Source organism: Sorex araneus, chromosome 1 (assembly GCF_027595985.1).
Source record: "Sorex araneus isolate mSorAra2 chromosome 1, mSorAra2.pri, whole genome shotgun sequence".
In the NCBI taxonomy this organism is placed as follows: domain Eukaryota; kingdom Metazoa; phylum Chordata; class Mammalia; order Eulipotyphla; family Soricidae; genus Sorex; species Sorex araneus.
In genome coordinates this window covers 152,519,663-152,536,344 of record NC_073302.1, presented here as the reverse complement: position 1 = coordinate 152,536,344, position 16,682 = coordinate 152,519,663, and the positions used below count along the sequence as shown (strand labels likewise).

The window sequence follows — 16,682 nt, the reverse complement described above, 5'->3', positions numbered from 1 at the left end:
GGAGGTCTGCCCCACAGCTTGGAAACTGGCCTCACATGCTGGGGGGAAAGGCAGCTAAGATAGAGAAGGGACCACCTAGTAGAGAATGTTGGGAGGACCCACTCAGGTTGAAAGCTGCGTGCGAAAGTAGACTATAGACCGAACCTGATGGCCACTCAATACCTCAATTGCAAACTACAGCATCCAATAGGAGAGAGAACAAAAGGGAATGCCCAGCTGCAGAGGCAGGGTGGGGTGGTGGGGATTGGGGTGGTGGTGGTGGTGGGGGATACTGGGAACACTGGTGGAGGAGAATGGACACTGATGGAGGGATGTAAATGAAATGCAAACATGAAAGTTCTTAAGTTTGTAACTGTACCTCACAGTGATTCACTAATAAAAAAAATCTTGAAAATGTAGAGTGGCAATGATTGGACAGTGTTTCAGATATATTTATGGCCACTAAATTGGACACTTAGAAATGATTGTAGCACTGTAGCACTGTAGTCCTGTTGTTCATCAGTTTGCTTGAGCGGGCACCAGTAATGTCTCCATTGTGAGATTTGTTACTGTTTTTGGCATATCGAATACATCTTGGGTAGCTTGCCAGGCTTTGCCATGCAGGCGGGATACTTTCGGTAGCTTTCTGGGCTCTCCAAGAGGGATGGAGGAATCGAACCCGGGTTGGCCACATACAAGGCAAATGCCCTAACCACTGTGCCATTGCTCCAGTCCAGAAATGATTGATTCAAGAAATGATTGAAATAATATAATTTTTTGTTAATGTGTACCTAGCCAAATTGTGTGTGTGTGTGTGTGAGAGAGAGAGAGAGAAAGAGAGAGAGGGGGGGAGGGAGAGAAAGGGAGAGAGATTTTTTTTAATTTATTTTTTAATTAGTGAATCACCATGAGGGGACAGTTACAGATTTACACATTTTTGTGCTTGTGTTTCCTTCATACAATGTTTGAGCACCCATCCCTCCACCAGTGGAGAAAGAGATATTTTTAGATGAATTAAGAAATAGCTATAGAGGTGCTTGGCAGGCTGCAACAAAGTGTTGATGGTGATGTATAAAATATTAATAATCTGACAGCGCCAAAAGAAGGATAATGGCACAGGGAAACTGGGCCTGAGAGAACAGGGAGGACCTCTCCATCCCTCTAAAGGATGGCAGGGGAAAGCCTGGGTATCTGAGGTAGCTTCTCTGCTAAAATCCTCTGAATCTGGGCTGTGCCAATAGGTTCTTCATTCAGGTGAATCAGTTTTCCTAGTAAACAGGTCTTTCCCCTTCCTTTTCTGTTTTGTTTTTGGTCACACCCAGTGGTGCTCAGGGTTTACTCCTGGCTCTGCTCAGGGGACCATTTGGAGTGCTGGGGATCAAACCCGTGTCAGCTGCCTGCATGGCAAGTGCCCTGCCCACTGTACTATCTCTTCAGCTCCAGGACTTTGTTTTCCAGTAATTAAACTAAAAAAGAGGAAAGTGCATTTTATTTTCTTGATTATTTTGGGAGTAACTGGGCCTTTACCCATGTTGCTTGGGCAGGGCAGGAAGAGCACTCTGCTTAGGGATGCTTCTGGTGGTGCTGGGGGTTGAACCAGGGTTGGCCACGTGCAAAGGAAGTGCACTCTCTGTTCCAGCCTCAGGAGAGTGCATTTTGTTTTGTTTTTTATTTTTTGGGGTCACACACAGCTATGCTTAGGGAAATTTGGTGATGCTTAAGGGACTATATGTATTTCTGGGGATCAACCCGGGTCCATTGTGTACAAGGCAAGTGCCCTAAGCCCTGTAGTATCTCTCCAGCTCATAAAATGCATTTTAAACATGACATTGGCATTTAAAATCCACTAACTACACTACACTTTGACCCATTACTGTAACCATGGACGGAAAAGAAAAACCACCCTCAAACATTGCTTTTCATTTGTGTGACCACATTTGTCTAAACTGTAATATTATTATTATATTTGTTTTTGGCTTTTTTTTTTTTTTGGTCACACCCACGATGCTCAGGATTTACTCTTGGCTCTGCACTCAGGAATCACTTCTGGTGGTGCTCGGGGGACCATATGGGATGCTGGGGATTGAATCCGGTTGGCCGTGTGCAAGGCAAACGCCCTACCTGCTGTGCTATCACTCCAGCCCCTCTAATGTTTTTTTAAGTAATAGTAATTATGCTTTCACTCTTTTGGCGATATTAACATTTTGTTATTTACATTTTCATATATTTACATTTTGCTTTTTCTGTCATGGTTAGAAAAAATTTAAAACTCTGTGTGTGTGTGTGTGTGTGTGTGTGTGTGTGTGTGTGTGTGTGTGTGTCGGTGATGAAATTATTCCTGGTGGTGCTGGGATAGAGGTGGGATGCATGTGTTGCTGGGGATTAAAGCCTGGCTTCTTGCTTTGAAGCGTGCACTCAGCCCATAAAACTATCTCTCCCGCCCATAAATCAAAATTTTAAAAATCAAGGTACTAGGATTTACAGTGCTATTAAGGATAGAGGTTTTTTTTGATCCCTGGCACTATATAGGGTGGTCCCTGAGTGTAGAGCCAGGAGTGATCCCTGAGCACTGCCAAGTATGACCCCAAACACCCCTCTCCCTCCATTCCCCAAGTAATTCTTTTTAAAATAAAAGATTGTTTTCTATGGGTAAGGGAAGATAGCACTTTGTATCTGAAATATTTTGTTCATGTTGTTTGGTAAAGAGCATGGCATTCCCCGTGGACATGCTAGATAACTGCAGTCATGAAGAATTAGAAAGTTCTGCTGAAGATTATTTGTCAGATCTTCGGTGTAGCGATCCTGAAAATCCTGAGTGCTTTTCTTTTCTCAACATTACGGTAAGGTATTTTTATCTACTTTTTTTTTCAGTTGCATTCATATATGAAGCCAATATCCTCATATTTTTATCTTTAAAAATTAATCATTTTGAAATTTGGCAGATTATTCAGATGAGTATTCACTTACTAGAACACTATTCATAAAATTATAAATAAATATTGGTTGACTTCAAGAGCCATGATTGAGTTTTACAAGTATGAGGTTATCACTTAATATCGCTATTGTGTCTTTAAAAGTGTAGGTAGTATACTTAACATAATTGAGGTAATCTGATTTACATTTGAAATTTGTGTGATAGGAATATTTTTTAAAGTTTTATTGAGGGGCTGGAGCAATAGCACAGCGGGTAGGGCACTTGCCTTGCACGTGGCCGACCCGGGTTCGATTCCCAGCATCCCATATAGTCCTCCGAGAACTGCCAGGAGTATTTCCTGATTGCATGAGCCAGGAATAACCCCTGTGCATCGCTGGGTGTGGCCCAAAAAGAAAAATAAAGTTTTATTGGATCACCTTGAGATAGTTACAAACTTGGATGATTATGCTTCAGTCACAAACAATGCTTAAGCAACCCATCCCTCCACCAGTGCACATTTTCCACCACGATTGTTCCCAGTTTCATTGTTCCCAGTGAAAGTAGAAAGTACAATTCTTTTTACTTTCTTTCTAATTTTGGGTATTACGATTTGCAATACATACTAAGAGGTCGTCATGTTTGGTCCTTGGTCTACTTTCAGCACACATCTCCCATCCTGGGAGGTCCCTCCAGTGATCCAACTTAGTGGTTCCATTTTTTTTTTTTTTTTTACTCTGTGTTTGTTTCTTTTTACTTTTTGGGTCACACCTGACGATGCTTAGGGGTTACTCCTGTCTCTGCACTCAGGAATTACTCCTGGCGGTGCTCAGGGGACCATATAGGATGCTGGGAATCGAACCCGGGTCGGCCGCGTGCAAGGCAAATGCCCTACCTGCTGTGCTATTGCTCCAGCCCCCTTAGTGGCTCCTTCTCTGTCCCAACTGCCTTTCCCCCCAGCACGAGCGGCTGGCTTCCAAACCATGGCATGACCCTCTTGGCCCTTGAGATTAGAAATTTTCTAAAAATCAGCAAATCACTACATGTTTTTTGTATCATGAGTCTTTTACTAAAATCTTAAAATAAAAATTTATAGCAAGTAAGCTGCAGTATATATTGTGGTAGGAAGAATATTAGATTTGGCACCATCAGAATTACAGGGCAGTTTGGAGAGATGCTCAGAGGGTTGTAGCCTACAGCAGCCCAGGGGCTGACCCCCAGCGCCAGACGCCGCCTCCCACCTCCCCAGCACCTCTGGAGCAACCCTCACGCAGCACCAACAGCAAAGCACAAGAGAGAATGCTACGTGAACCTGAGCGTAGATAAATTTTATAATTCTCTAGACCTCAGGTTTTCCTTCTGGAAAAAGACACGAATGTTAGTGATTTCTACTTAGTCTTCTCCAGCACCCACTTTCCATAATGCTCTAAGTTGTAGCATTGTTCTGTAAGAGAAGAACTAGTGTCGGACTAAGAAAGGCAGAAAAAGGGGCCAGAGCGATAGCACAGCGGGTAGGGCGTTTGCCTTGCACATGGCCGACCTGGGTTCGATCCCCGGCATCCTATATGGTCCCCCAAGCACCGCCAGGAGTGGTTCCTGAGTGCAAAGCCAGGAGTAACCCCTGAGCATCGCTGGGTGTGACCCAAAAAGCAAAAAAAAAAAAAAAAAAAAAAAAGGCAGAAAAAAATAAGATTTTCATGTATCTCATCCGTTAAATAAATTTATCTGGTGTCTTCTGCTAGAAGATGGAATTTTTCTTCATAAAGTGGACTAAATCAGTGTTTCTCAACCTTTTCTTCACCAACCTTGTTCCCTTCAGACCTTGTTTCCTGGCTGTGGCCCCTGTGTCCTGCAAGTTGGCCCCTTAGCTTAGATTTATGCTGTGGCCTCTCATTTTTGCAGTTTTCACATGTAGCCTCCTGGCAACATCCTGGGGATATGTAGGGGTCATATCCCCTTCCCCTTTGAGAAATGCTGGACTTAGATAAAAATTATAGTTACTTTGTAATGACTTTATGGACCATGTTATACTTTCTAAACATTTGTTTTATAGATGACCCTGTGCTCAGGCTAGCAGTGCTCAGAGGCCTGCAGGACCACACCTGGAGTCATGGTGGGCGTTGGCAGTCTTGCGGGCAATCAGACTCAGGGCCTCACACATACCGGGCTTGCTCTCCACCTTGCCAGCTACTGCCCTGGCCCTAGGTTTTCTGTTTTGACTCAAAGGTGCAGCAATATTAAGTGAAATAAATGTTTTCTTCCCCCAAGATAACAAAAAGCCTTTTTTTTTCCATACTAGAAACACTTCTATGAAATGTAACTAGCATTAGTGTAGGACATTTAATATTTAGATAAATGATGATGTCTCATCTTGTTTTTTTTTTTTTCCAGCTCTTCACTGATCTTTCATCAATTGTCATTTCAGATTCCCATTAGCCTGTCAAATGTAGGCTTTGTACCTCTTTATGGTGGCGATCAGACCCAGAAAATCCTCGCTCTTTTTGCACCTGAGGACTCACTCACAGGTCTCTCTTTCTCTCCTCCCCCCACTTTTAAAAAAATTTTATTTAGTCTTTGTGTGTATGTGTGTGTGTGTGTGTGTGTGTGTGTGTGCATGCGTGTGCATATCTATATATCTCGATAAAATATAATTCCTAATTGCTTATGATTAAATATTTAATGGATGAAATAGAGTAGAAATAAGGCTAAATGGGTATAACGAAGGGTACTTATGTAAATCTTAGCAGATAGTAATGGGTCTACAGTTTAGACCTATATCTTACTAGCTTTATATTCTGTTCCAGCTGTGGCTCTTTACCTTGCTGATCAGTGGTGGGCTATTGATGATATTGTGAAAACATCTGATCCTTCCAGAGAGGGGCTGAAGCAGGTAACGAGATCTGTCACTTTAAAACTCTTTCTTATGCAGCTATTACAGTATGTTTCCTGTAAACAACAGTTTTGTAAGTCTTTGAGGGTCTGTTCATCTGGGGGCACTTAGGTTATATTAAGCCCCTGAAGTTCATTCTTAAGAAACTGGCACTCATACTGACACTGAGGTGGATGGGGTTTTGAAAGCACCTGGCAGTTGGATGAGGAAGAGTGCACAGTTTCTCTGTCCTGTCAGCTTCAGCTTCTGATTATTTTGTGGGCTCTAAACACACGTGTTTTCTCTGTGTGGTTGCTTCGCTTCTCTGACTCCAGGAGAGACTGACTGGCACTTGCCCCTCAGAGGGGCCATCTCTGCATTGGTGAGTCTAGAGGCTATAGCCCTCCATTAGCAGGGTGCAGGGTGGGCATCAGTCCTACCACACAGCTTCCTTCCTCTGTCCCCGCCACATTTTTTTTTTTTTTTGCTTTTTGGGTCACACCCGGCGATGCACAGGGGTCACTCCTGGCTCATGCACTCAGGAATCACCCCTGGCGGCGCTCAGGGGACCATATGGGATGCTGGGATTCGAACCCGGGTCGGCCGCGTGCAAGGCAAACGCCCTACCTGCTGTGCTATCGCTCCAGCCCCTGTCCCTGCCACATTTATCAGGTACTTAGGGGAACCTGTGTGTGCCTGCCTGCCCGTGTCGCATTTCATAGTGCTGAACGGGAGAAGGATCTGGCATGATGAAAATAGGGATATATATATATATATATATATATATATATATATATATATGTAAAGTACCACCCAGAGGGCAAAGATAAATCAATTGTACATGTACACCATGAAGATCAAACCAAGTTGGCAGCATATACATATATGTATATATATATACACATATACATATGTATATACATGTATATGCTGCCAACTTTAATTATCCATATTATATATACTAGATTTAAAGAAATACGGGCTTTTAGCTAAGTAGAAGTAAAATCATGGTTAAAATCTCAGAACAGGGGCTGGAGCAATAGCACAGCAGTTAGGGCGTTTGCCGTGCACGCGGCCGACCCGGGTTCAATTCCCAGCATCCCATATGGTCCCCTGAGCACCGCCAGGAGTAATTCCTGAGTGCAGAGCCAGGAATAACCCCTGTGCATCGCTGGGTGTGACCCAAAAGGGGGAAAAAAAAAATCTCACAGAACAACCTTAAGGCTATCCGGAAAAGCCCCACTGTCTTAGCAGTATCTTCACTGTTTACGCCTGTACTAGTTGCTCACCTGAGACGAAGAGAGGTGTGAGAGACCTGAAGCAGTTTCAAGGAAGCAGACTAGTGCCAGACTGCCCCAGCTGACTGAAGTGGTCTTTCCCTTCCATTGCTATTAGGCTTAATTTTGGTGTCAAAAATGATACCACCCACCCCTACCCCACACCTTACAACACCTAGTGACATAGCTGCTCTGGTCTTGTACCTTTCATTGAGAATGTTCACATTGTTTTTAGATCTTTTCACATTCTAAACTTCCCAAATTTAGATCTTCTTATCCAATCTTGCTGAAAGATAATAGCACATGATTTGAAGAACAGTTATGATACCTCACTTACGTTACTGGTTTTATACCAGTGATGAGAATTAATCCATGTAGTCAATAAGAGACCTTTCTGCTACCTTCAGAGTTTTGTGTGGGTTTGGTCTTCAGAATATCAGGGTACAATCTTTTTTTTTTTTTTTTTTTGCTTTTTTTGGGGTCATCCCTGGCAGTGCTCAGGGGACCATATGGGGTGCTGGGAATCGAACCTGGGTCGGCCATGTGCAAAGCAAACGCCCTTCCCGCTGTGCTATTGCTCCAGCCCCACGTTACTTTTTTTTTTTTTTTAGTTATTTATTTTTTATTGAATCACCATGAAAAAAATACAAAGCTTTCAGGTTTAAGTTCCAGTCATACAATGATTAACCCCCCCATCCCTTCACCAGTACACATGCTCCGCCACCAAGAACCCCAATATACCCCCCTCCCACCCCCTACCTGAGTAGCTAATGATCCTCACTTTTTTCAAAGTATTCAAAGTATTCTCTCTATACTTTGAATAATTCAATATTTCTATAGAGAACTCACTATTATTGTTTGGAGTTTACCCCCAACAATCAGGCCTGCTAAAAAGGCATCATTTAACAATTTGTTTTCCATTGCTGAGAATGAAGACTATGAGCTCACGCGGCTGAGACAGCAGCTGCGCAGTTTTGGATTTCTGATATTTTAGCTCAGTTCACAGTCTAGGTGCATTTCTGTAAGAAGCCGCTCTGGGCACCAAAATGGGTTAGAAGACCTCTCGGATCATAGTCTTTAGGAGCAGAGGGTCCCTACTTTACCTATTTAGTTAAGCTTATTCCAGGGTACTTGATTTTCTGAGGCAACTAGTGTTAATGGGATTAAAAAAAAACAACATCTTTCTTCTCTTTCATTTGTTGCATATAGGAAAGATACGGACTTTTAGGTATTGATTGTGTAACCTGCCACTTTACAAATCTTTTGTTTCTAGGAACTATTTTTTTTATCTGGACTTTATTGATCTAATAAAATTACATTAAGAATTGAAATGAATTATACATTATTGTGCTCATGTTTCCCCCATACAAAGTTCGAGAACCCATCCCTTCACCAGTGCCCATTCTCTACCACCAGTAAACCCAGCATCTCTCCCACCCTCCCCAGTCCCGTCTCCCCCCCACCCCACACTGCCACTATGGCAGGGTATTCCCTTTTGTTCTCTCTCTCTGATTAGGTGTTGTGGTTTGCAATAAAGGTGCTGAATGGCCATTGTGTTCAGTCTCTAGTCTACATTCGGCACGTGTCACCCCCCCCCCCCCCATGACCTCCGACCACATTTTACTTGGTGTTCCCTTCTCTGAGTTGCCCAGAATGAGAGACCAGCCTCCAAGCCATGGAGTCAACCTCCTGGTACTTATTTCTACTATTCTTGGGTGTTAGTCTCCTAGTCTATTATTCTATATTCCACAGATGAGTGCAATCTTTCTATGTCTGTCTCTCTCTTTCTGACTCATTTCACTTAGCATGATACTTTCCATGCTGATCCACTTATATGCAAACTTCATGACCTCATTTTTTCTAACAGCTGCATAGTATTCCATTGTATAGATGTAGCAAAGTTTCTTCAATCAGTCATCTGTTCTAGGGCACTCAGGTTTTTTCCAGATTCTGGCTATTGTAAACAGTGCTGCGATGAACATAATAAGTGCATATGTCACTTCGACTATACTTTTTTGCTTCTCTGGGATATATTCCCAGCAGTGGTATTGCTGGGTCAAATGGAAAGGATATTTACACAATACCCATCAGATAAGGGGTTGATATCAATGGTATATAAAGCACTGGTTGAACTCTACAAGAAGAAAACATCCAACCCCATCAAAAAATGGGGCGAAGTCAGCACTGTTTACAATAGCCAGAATCTGGAAAAAACCCGAATGCCCCAGAACGGATGACTGGTTGAGGAAACTTTGGTACATCTATACAATGGAATACTATGCAGCTGTTAGAAAAAAGGAGGTCAAGAATTTTGTAGTTAAGTGGATGGGCATGAAAAGTTTCATGCTGAGTGAAATGAGTCAGAAAGAGAGAGACAGACATAGAAAGATTGCACTCATCTATGGTATATAGAATAACAGAGTGGGAGACTAACACCCAAGAACTGTAGAAATAAGTACCAGGAGGTTGACTCCATGGCTTCGAGGCTGGCCTCACGTTCCGGGGAAAGGTCAACTCAGAGAAGCGATCACCAACTACATTGTAGTCGAAGGCCATGTGGGGGAAGGGAGTTGCGGGCTGAATGAGGGCTAGAGACTGAGCACAGCGGCCACTCAACACCTTTATTGCAAACCACAACAGCTAATTAGAGAGAGAAAACAGAAGGGAATGCCTTGCCACAGTGGCAGGGTGGGGTGGGGGGGAGATGGGATTGGGGAGGGTGGGAGGGACACTGGGTTTACGGGTGGTGGAGAATGGGCACTGGTGAAGGGATGGGTTCCCAAACTTTGTATGAGGGAAGTATAAGCACAAAAGTGTATAAATCTGTAACTGTACCCTCACGGTGATTCTCTAATTAAAAATAAATAAATTAAAAAAAAATGGGGCGAAGAAATGAACAGAAACTTTCCCAAGGAAGAGATACGAATGGCCAAAAGGCACATGAAAAAGTGCTCTACATCACTAATCATCAGGGAGATGCAGATCAAAACAACCATGAGATACCACCTCACACCACAGAGACTAGCACACATCCAAAAGAACAAAAGCAACCTCTGTTGGAGAGGATGTGGGAAGAAAGGGACCCTTCTACACTGCTGGTGGGAATGTCGGCTAATTCAGCCCTTTTGGAAAACAATATGGACGATTCTCAAAAAACTAGAGGTTGAACTTCCACGTTACTTTTTTTTTTAAGTAGACTTGTAGGAAAATAGACTTTACGGGCAGAATTCTTACTTGTTAAGTAAGTAAAGTTTGTAAAGTAAAGATGTCCATGGAGAAAAGATCTCCATTTGCTGTCAGGAAGTAGCTGAGGTAGGAAGCGAGGCTGTTTCCATCCAGGGATTGCTGCAAGTGTGTTTTCAGTAGCCTTCCCCAGTGCACTGCCCTCATTGGATCTGGAAAGGTGACAGCGAGGGGTGGGGGCAGCAGAGGGGGAGAGGAGAAGGAGGGAGACAAAAGAGAGAGAGAGAGAGAGAGACAGACAGACATAGCAAAGCATAGTTGTTAAATAAGCATTTTACCTGAAAAAGATGAGGTAAAGATGATTCCTTTTCTCTTCTTGGGTGGGAGTCGGGGGTCTTTCCGCCACAGCCAGTGGTGCTCAGGGCTTACTCCTGGATCTGTGCTCAGTTGGCTCAGTCAGCTATGTGAGAGGCAAGCACCCTACCCCTGTACTACTGCTCCTGCCCTGAGACATATTTCTTTTCTAAGAGTATCGTTATGCCTTTACTCAGCAAATGAAGGAATTGTCCTTAAAGACATTAGGGGGATAACACTAAACCTTCCCTCACTGTTTCATTCTCTTAATGTGGAAACTGGAATGGCGCGAGAAAGAACTGAAGCACTCGCGATAGGGAGTACTGATTAGAGTAGGGCAGACCCCGGGGGAGCTGGAGACAGAAAGAACATCTGAGGCGCTGAAGGGGAGATGCTGGGGGTTGGTTCCTTGGGCACCCATTTTGCCCTTTTTAAAAAGAATTTTGCTGACAGGAAGTATTCTGTGTGTAACATGTCTATAGAAATGGATTGCTACTGATACAAATGATCAGTCTCATTTCCGTGATAATTAAATATATATGACTAATTTTGGATGCGTTCAAAGTGTTTTCGATGCCCATGTCAGGTGTGTGGTCAGGAATGTGGTGAACAGCACCTCAGAATGGATACACATTGTAACTATTACGCCCGGTGTTTGACTCTCTTTGTAGGTGAGGACTCTTGGGGAGAGAGTGGTTCTGTATGTTCTGAATCGAATTATTTATAGAAAACAGGAAATGGAGAGAAATGAGATCCCATTCCTGTGTCATAGCAGTAACGATTATGCTAAAATTCTGTGGACGAATGGAGAGGCCATTGGTTTTTATTCAGTTAAGCCTACAGGTGAGTCTTCAAAAGTTATATAACTATACTTTATGGAAACCTTTTTAGATCTCAATTACTGTATCTAGAATTAATATTGAAATGATGGAGAGGGGGATACTTTTAAGTCTACCGTTCTCTGCAAGTGAGAATTGATAGAAAAGTCTCGAGGAAAACCAAAATACAAATAAAAAAATGAACACATTTTCTGTTCCCTCCACATATGTGGACAAGGACTTGTAAGTTTTAACTCTAGTTTGTCTCTTTTTCTCCCTCCCATTTCCTTCCCGTATTTAAAGGTTGTTGTTGACTTGAATTTTTACTGTTACCAACAGTATCTGTTCCTTCAAACCTTGTACACGTAAGGGTCAAATGCATTGCATTTTTCTGTTTAGTGTAGCTGATTCAACCTGACCTATTAAAGATAGATGTGTTAATTACCATGAAAAACTTATTTTGGATATTTAGATACTCCAAACAGCCTTGAATTCATCAGTTTTCTGAAATTTGGATGTCTGATCCAAATTATTTCTTCAAGACTGGCTTAGCCTTATTTCTTCAAGACTGGCTTAGCCTCGCCTTCCTTTCCCTGTTTCCCTGTTTTGTCCAGTGTCCTTGAGCTACTGGACCAAAAAGATCTAACCTACTTACTTCATTTACCCACCCCCACCCACCCCACACCTTATAACACACAGTTACATAGCTGGTCTGGTCTTGTACCTTAGTCAAAACACATTTCATTGAGACTGCTCACATTGTTTTTAATCTTTTCACATTTTAAACCTCCCAAACTTAGACCTTCTTATCTAATCTGGCCGAAAGATAATAGCACATGATATGAAGAATAGTTATGATACCTCACTCATTATTACTGGTTATATACCAGTGATGAGAATTAATCCATGTAGTCAACAATAGAACTCTTTTTTTTTTTTTTTGCTTATTTTGGGTCTCACCTGGTGATACTAAGGGGTTACTCCTGGCTCTGTACTCAGGAATTCTCCTGGCGGTGCTCAGGGGACCATATGGGATGCTGGGAATCAAACCCAGGTCAGCTGCATGCAAGGCAAATGCCCTACCCGCTGTGCTATTACTCCAGCCCCGAGAACTCTTTTTTTTTTTTTTTTAATCCCTAAGAATAAACACTGGTCTATAGCTTACAGTGACTTGGTTGTTTAGGAAATACTTTGATTCCCCTTTTATTTTATCTTATTTATTTATTTTTTGCTTTTTGAGTCACACCCGGCGATGCACAGGGGTTACTCCTGGCTCATACACTCAGGAATTACTGCTGTTGCTACTTGGGGGACCATATGGGATGCTGGGAATCGAACCTAGGTCAGCCGCGTGCAAGGCAAATACCCTATCTGCTGTGTGATCGCTCCAGCCCCTGGTTCCCCTTTTAGATTTTTTTGTATAAATTTGAAATGGAATAATACAAATTGCAAATTTCAAATATAACTTTGAAAAGCTTATAAAATTATAAAATTTATACCTCCATAATGACAGCGTTAATATATAGAGAGGACAGTGATGTGTTTTAAGTAAAAGCTTTTTGCTATGTGTATAAAAGACATCATTTCATGGTTTTAAGACTTTCAGGAATAAGTTTAGTTCAGTGGTGTGATTTAATTAATTGCTTGATGCTTTATTTTACCCTGGATAATTCCTATGGAAACTGGAGGCTTTTTGCTTCTTTCACGGATTCCTTGAGGATTTCTTACTGAAACCAGCTCACAGATACTGGAGCACATATGTTTGTACTTTTTAATTTAGATCTTGTTATAGATCAGTATTTCTTAAAATGGATAATGACTGGAAGCATTGGACTATCGAAGTTGATGATAGTAGCGCCAGGTGCTATTGGGGACACATTTCCCCTTTTCTTTTTCTTTTTTTTTTTTTGGCGGGGGGTTGGGGGGGGCTCGGACAGTTAAGCCATACCTGCTGGTGCTTAGGTCTTATTCCTGACTCTATGCTCAGGGATCACTCCTCGTGGTGCTTGGGAACCATATGTGGTATCAGGAATTGAGTCAATGTTGGATTTGTACAAGGCAACTATTATCTTCTGTCTGTATGCTGTAGAAGATTGATTTCCAGGAGACACTGGATATTTTTTTTTCTTCCTACAAAGGGGGAAATAAGTTCAAATAAGTTTGGGAACCTTTGTTTCAGATAACACGCCCATTTAATTTTCAGATAATGCACTCTTATAGCACTTGTGATTACAATTATTTGATTTTAGGAGCATACTGATGTTTGTTTTTTGTGCATCTGGTCCTCCTCTGAGAGTCAGCCTTGGTTTTCACTTCTTCTAGTAGTTAAATCATTTTTATATTCTCTTAAGTTCAGGTGTTACTTTCCTACGTCTTTTAGCACCTTCCATGATTATTTATTGATTGATTATTGATTACAGTATTACTATTTTATTTCTTCTCTGCTTAGAGCACTAATTTTCATCTGCCAGTAACACTATCATTAGACATATCCTGTATTAACTTTTGAATCAATAGGAATTAACTGTGGAAATATTCTTATTATATAGAAAAAATGCAAGCATTAAAAAAGTGGTAAAACTGTTCAAAACAGGTAGCGAAAAACTCTTTGTGATAGAAATATTCCTAATATACTTATTAGAAAGCAATACTGGGTCTAGAAAGTTAATACAGTGGCTAGGATGCTTGCCTTGAATGTGGCCAACCTGGTTCAAATACTGTACCAGTATCAAAAGATAAAATATTTATCAGATAAATTTGTAAGCATTGAACTAATGCTTTATGAAGTCACACTTGTGATTTTAATTAAACAAGAAGTTGATACATTGAGATAAAAATAACTTTTATACAGTTAAAGGGGGGTTTTGTTTATGAAGTTACAGGCTCTTCCAGCTGAGTGACATTCAAGACACTAATTTTTTTCTTTTGTTTTGGGGGCACATCTGGCCGTGACAGGGCTTACTTGTGGCTATGCACTCAGGGATCACGCTGGGCAGGGCTCAGAGGACCATATATAATGCCAGGGATTGAACCTGTCAGCCCTGTGCAAGCAAGCTCCTTACCCACTGTACTAGCTGATCCCAGCAGAAGTTTGTGCTGAAGAAGAACTGGGGTATTAAGAGATGTTTTTTTGAGGGGTCGGTCACACCCTGCAATGCTTGGGGCCTTCTAGCTCTGTGCTTGCTGATCACTGCAGCAATGCTTGGGGGACAGACCATTTGCAGTTCTGTGGACAGAACCGGGGTGATGCACTTGCAAGGCCAACATAACACCTGCACTATCTCTTCTCTCTCAAGAATTGAGGTTTTGGGGCCTGAGCAATAGTACAGCGGGTAGGGCATTCGCCTTGCACACTGTCGATCTGGGTTTAATCCTCATCATCTCATATAGTCCCCTGAGAACTGCCAAGTGCAGATCCAGGAGTAGTCCCTGAGCATCGCTGGGTGTGGCCCAAAAGTAAAAACAGGTTTGAGGTTTTGTTTTCAGGCTTGAGTCTGTGTAGGTTAATCCCCTTCTTAGGGAAATGAACAAATACATGCAGCCACCCAGATTACACTGTGGCTCTCCGAAGTGTAGCATTGGGAAAGGAGGTGGCTGCTCTGCTTTCAGCTGTTGTTTTAACCATTTATAAAACTGAATGCTTTTTGGGTTTGAGGATATAGCTCAGTGGTAAAACACTTTCCATGTATATGTCTATCCATGAGGCTCTGGGTTCAATTGCTGACATCTCAAAATGCTTTTCAATAAGGGTTCTGCTTATTGGGGTTGCGGGATGTAGAGTTGGAAATACATGTAGAATGGAAATACTGGTCATGAGACAAGCTCATATTTCAGCAAAAGTCCAGTGGAAGAGACAGAGAACTGTATCCAGTAAACAACTAATCATAGCTCATCAGCAGTAGTACTCATTGAAGAGTGAGCAGTTGATTTTGTTTAAGGGAAGTGTTTCAAGAGAGTGAAGTTTATTTAAAATTTGGGGGCTGGAGCAATAGCACAGTGGGTAGGGCATTTGCCTTGCACTCGGCCAACCCGGGTTCAATTCCCAGCATCCCATATGGTCCCCCAAGCACTGCCAGGGGTAGTTCCTGAGTGCATGAGTCAGGAGTAACCCCTGTGCATTGCCGAGTGTGACCCAAAAAGAAAAGAAAAAAAATAAATAAAAGTGGCTTTGAAGGCTGTCAGGCAGAGAGAGGAAGGAAAGACTTTTTTTTTTCTTTTTGGGTCACACTCAGCAATACACAGGATTTACTCCTGGGTTTGCACTCAGGAATTACCCCTGACAGTGCTCGGGAGACCATATGGGATGCTGGGAATCGAACCTGGGTCGCCTTCGTGTAAGGCAAAACGCCCTATCTGCTGTACTACCATTCCAGCCCTGGAAAGACAATTCTTATTAAAAGACATGGAGAGATTCTCTGTATGAAAGAAGGAAAAAGTTGTGCAGGCAAAAAGTTGTGAAGGCTGAAGTTGTGTTTGGAGCTCTCTGTGTCCTGAATTAACTGGTGAAGTCTGTGGGGTGAAGAGAGATTGAAGATGGAGCTTCCTCTTCATCAGAAATCCACTGTGAGGGGATTTTTATTATTTGGGAATTCTGAAATTTTAAATAGAGTGATATAGCTGTAGTTAATTTTTTAACTGGATACAGTGGGTCCAGTGGCATCTCTGAAGCATGTTGCTGTCTTCAGAGAATTATTTGTATGTCTCTGGATCATGGCCGTTAATGAGTTGATATGGTGCCAGAGGCAGTTCATGGGCATGTCCACTAGGATCCCAGAGGGACAGGGAGCAGTGGGGAGGTAGCCCATCCCCAACTTCGTGAGAGCCTGGAGATTTCAGTCACAAAACCCGCATACCTGAGGTTTTCGGCAGATTGAATATTTTACCATGTAGGGTATTGAATATTTTTCAGCAGATTCATTCTCATGGATGAGGCTTGTTCTGAGCCTGTAAAGATCAGCCATGGGCATAGTGGCGATTGGGTTCTGGAGGTTTTCGGCTGCTGGGGCTCAGTTGGAGAGTGGAAGAATGCACCTGCCTCGGGGGCACTTCTAAATTCCATAAATTGTCCATTTTGACACAGAGGATGGTTTCTGTTTTTGATACTAGAAGGAATGTTTATATGGAAAAAATTATTTGTGGATAATTTCTTTCACATAAGTAGTGCTGTCCTAAAGCATATGTAGTAGTAAACAGCCTTAGACTTTCTGTTGATAACTAAAATTTACAGTGCTTTCCATTCTCATTTTTGCTTTGTATTTGAATCACTATTTCAAGGTCATGTATTTTAATTT

General features: G+C 42.2%; 1 protein-coding gene across 5 annotated transcripts in view; it reads left to right on the top strand.

The window, feature by feature from the left end:
- Positions 1-16,682, top strand: part of FAM169A (family with sequence similarity 169 member A) — a 63,500-nt gene that overhangs the window by 22,265 nt on the left and 24,553 nt on the right. For all 5 annotated transcript variants that reach the window (XM_055124007.1, XM_055123994.1, XM_055124017.1 and 2 more), the window contains 4 exons: positions 2,685-2,819; positions 5,316-5,415; positions 5,695-5,780; positions 11,245-11,416. In XM_055124007.1, the coding sequence (XP_054979982.1) occupies positions 2,685-2,819; positions 5,316-5,415; positions 5,695-5,780; positions 11,245-11,416 (493 nt within the window). The remainder of the gene's footprint in view (positions 1-2,684; positions 2,820-5,315; positions 5,416-5,694; positions 5,781-11,244; positions 11,417-16,682) is intronic.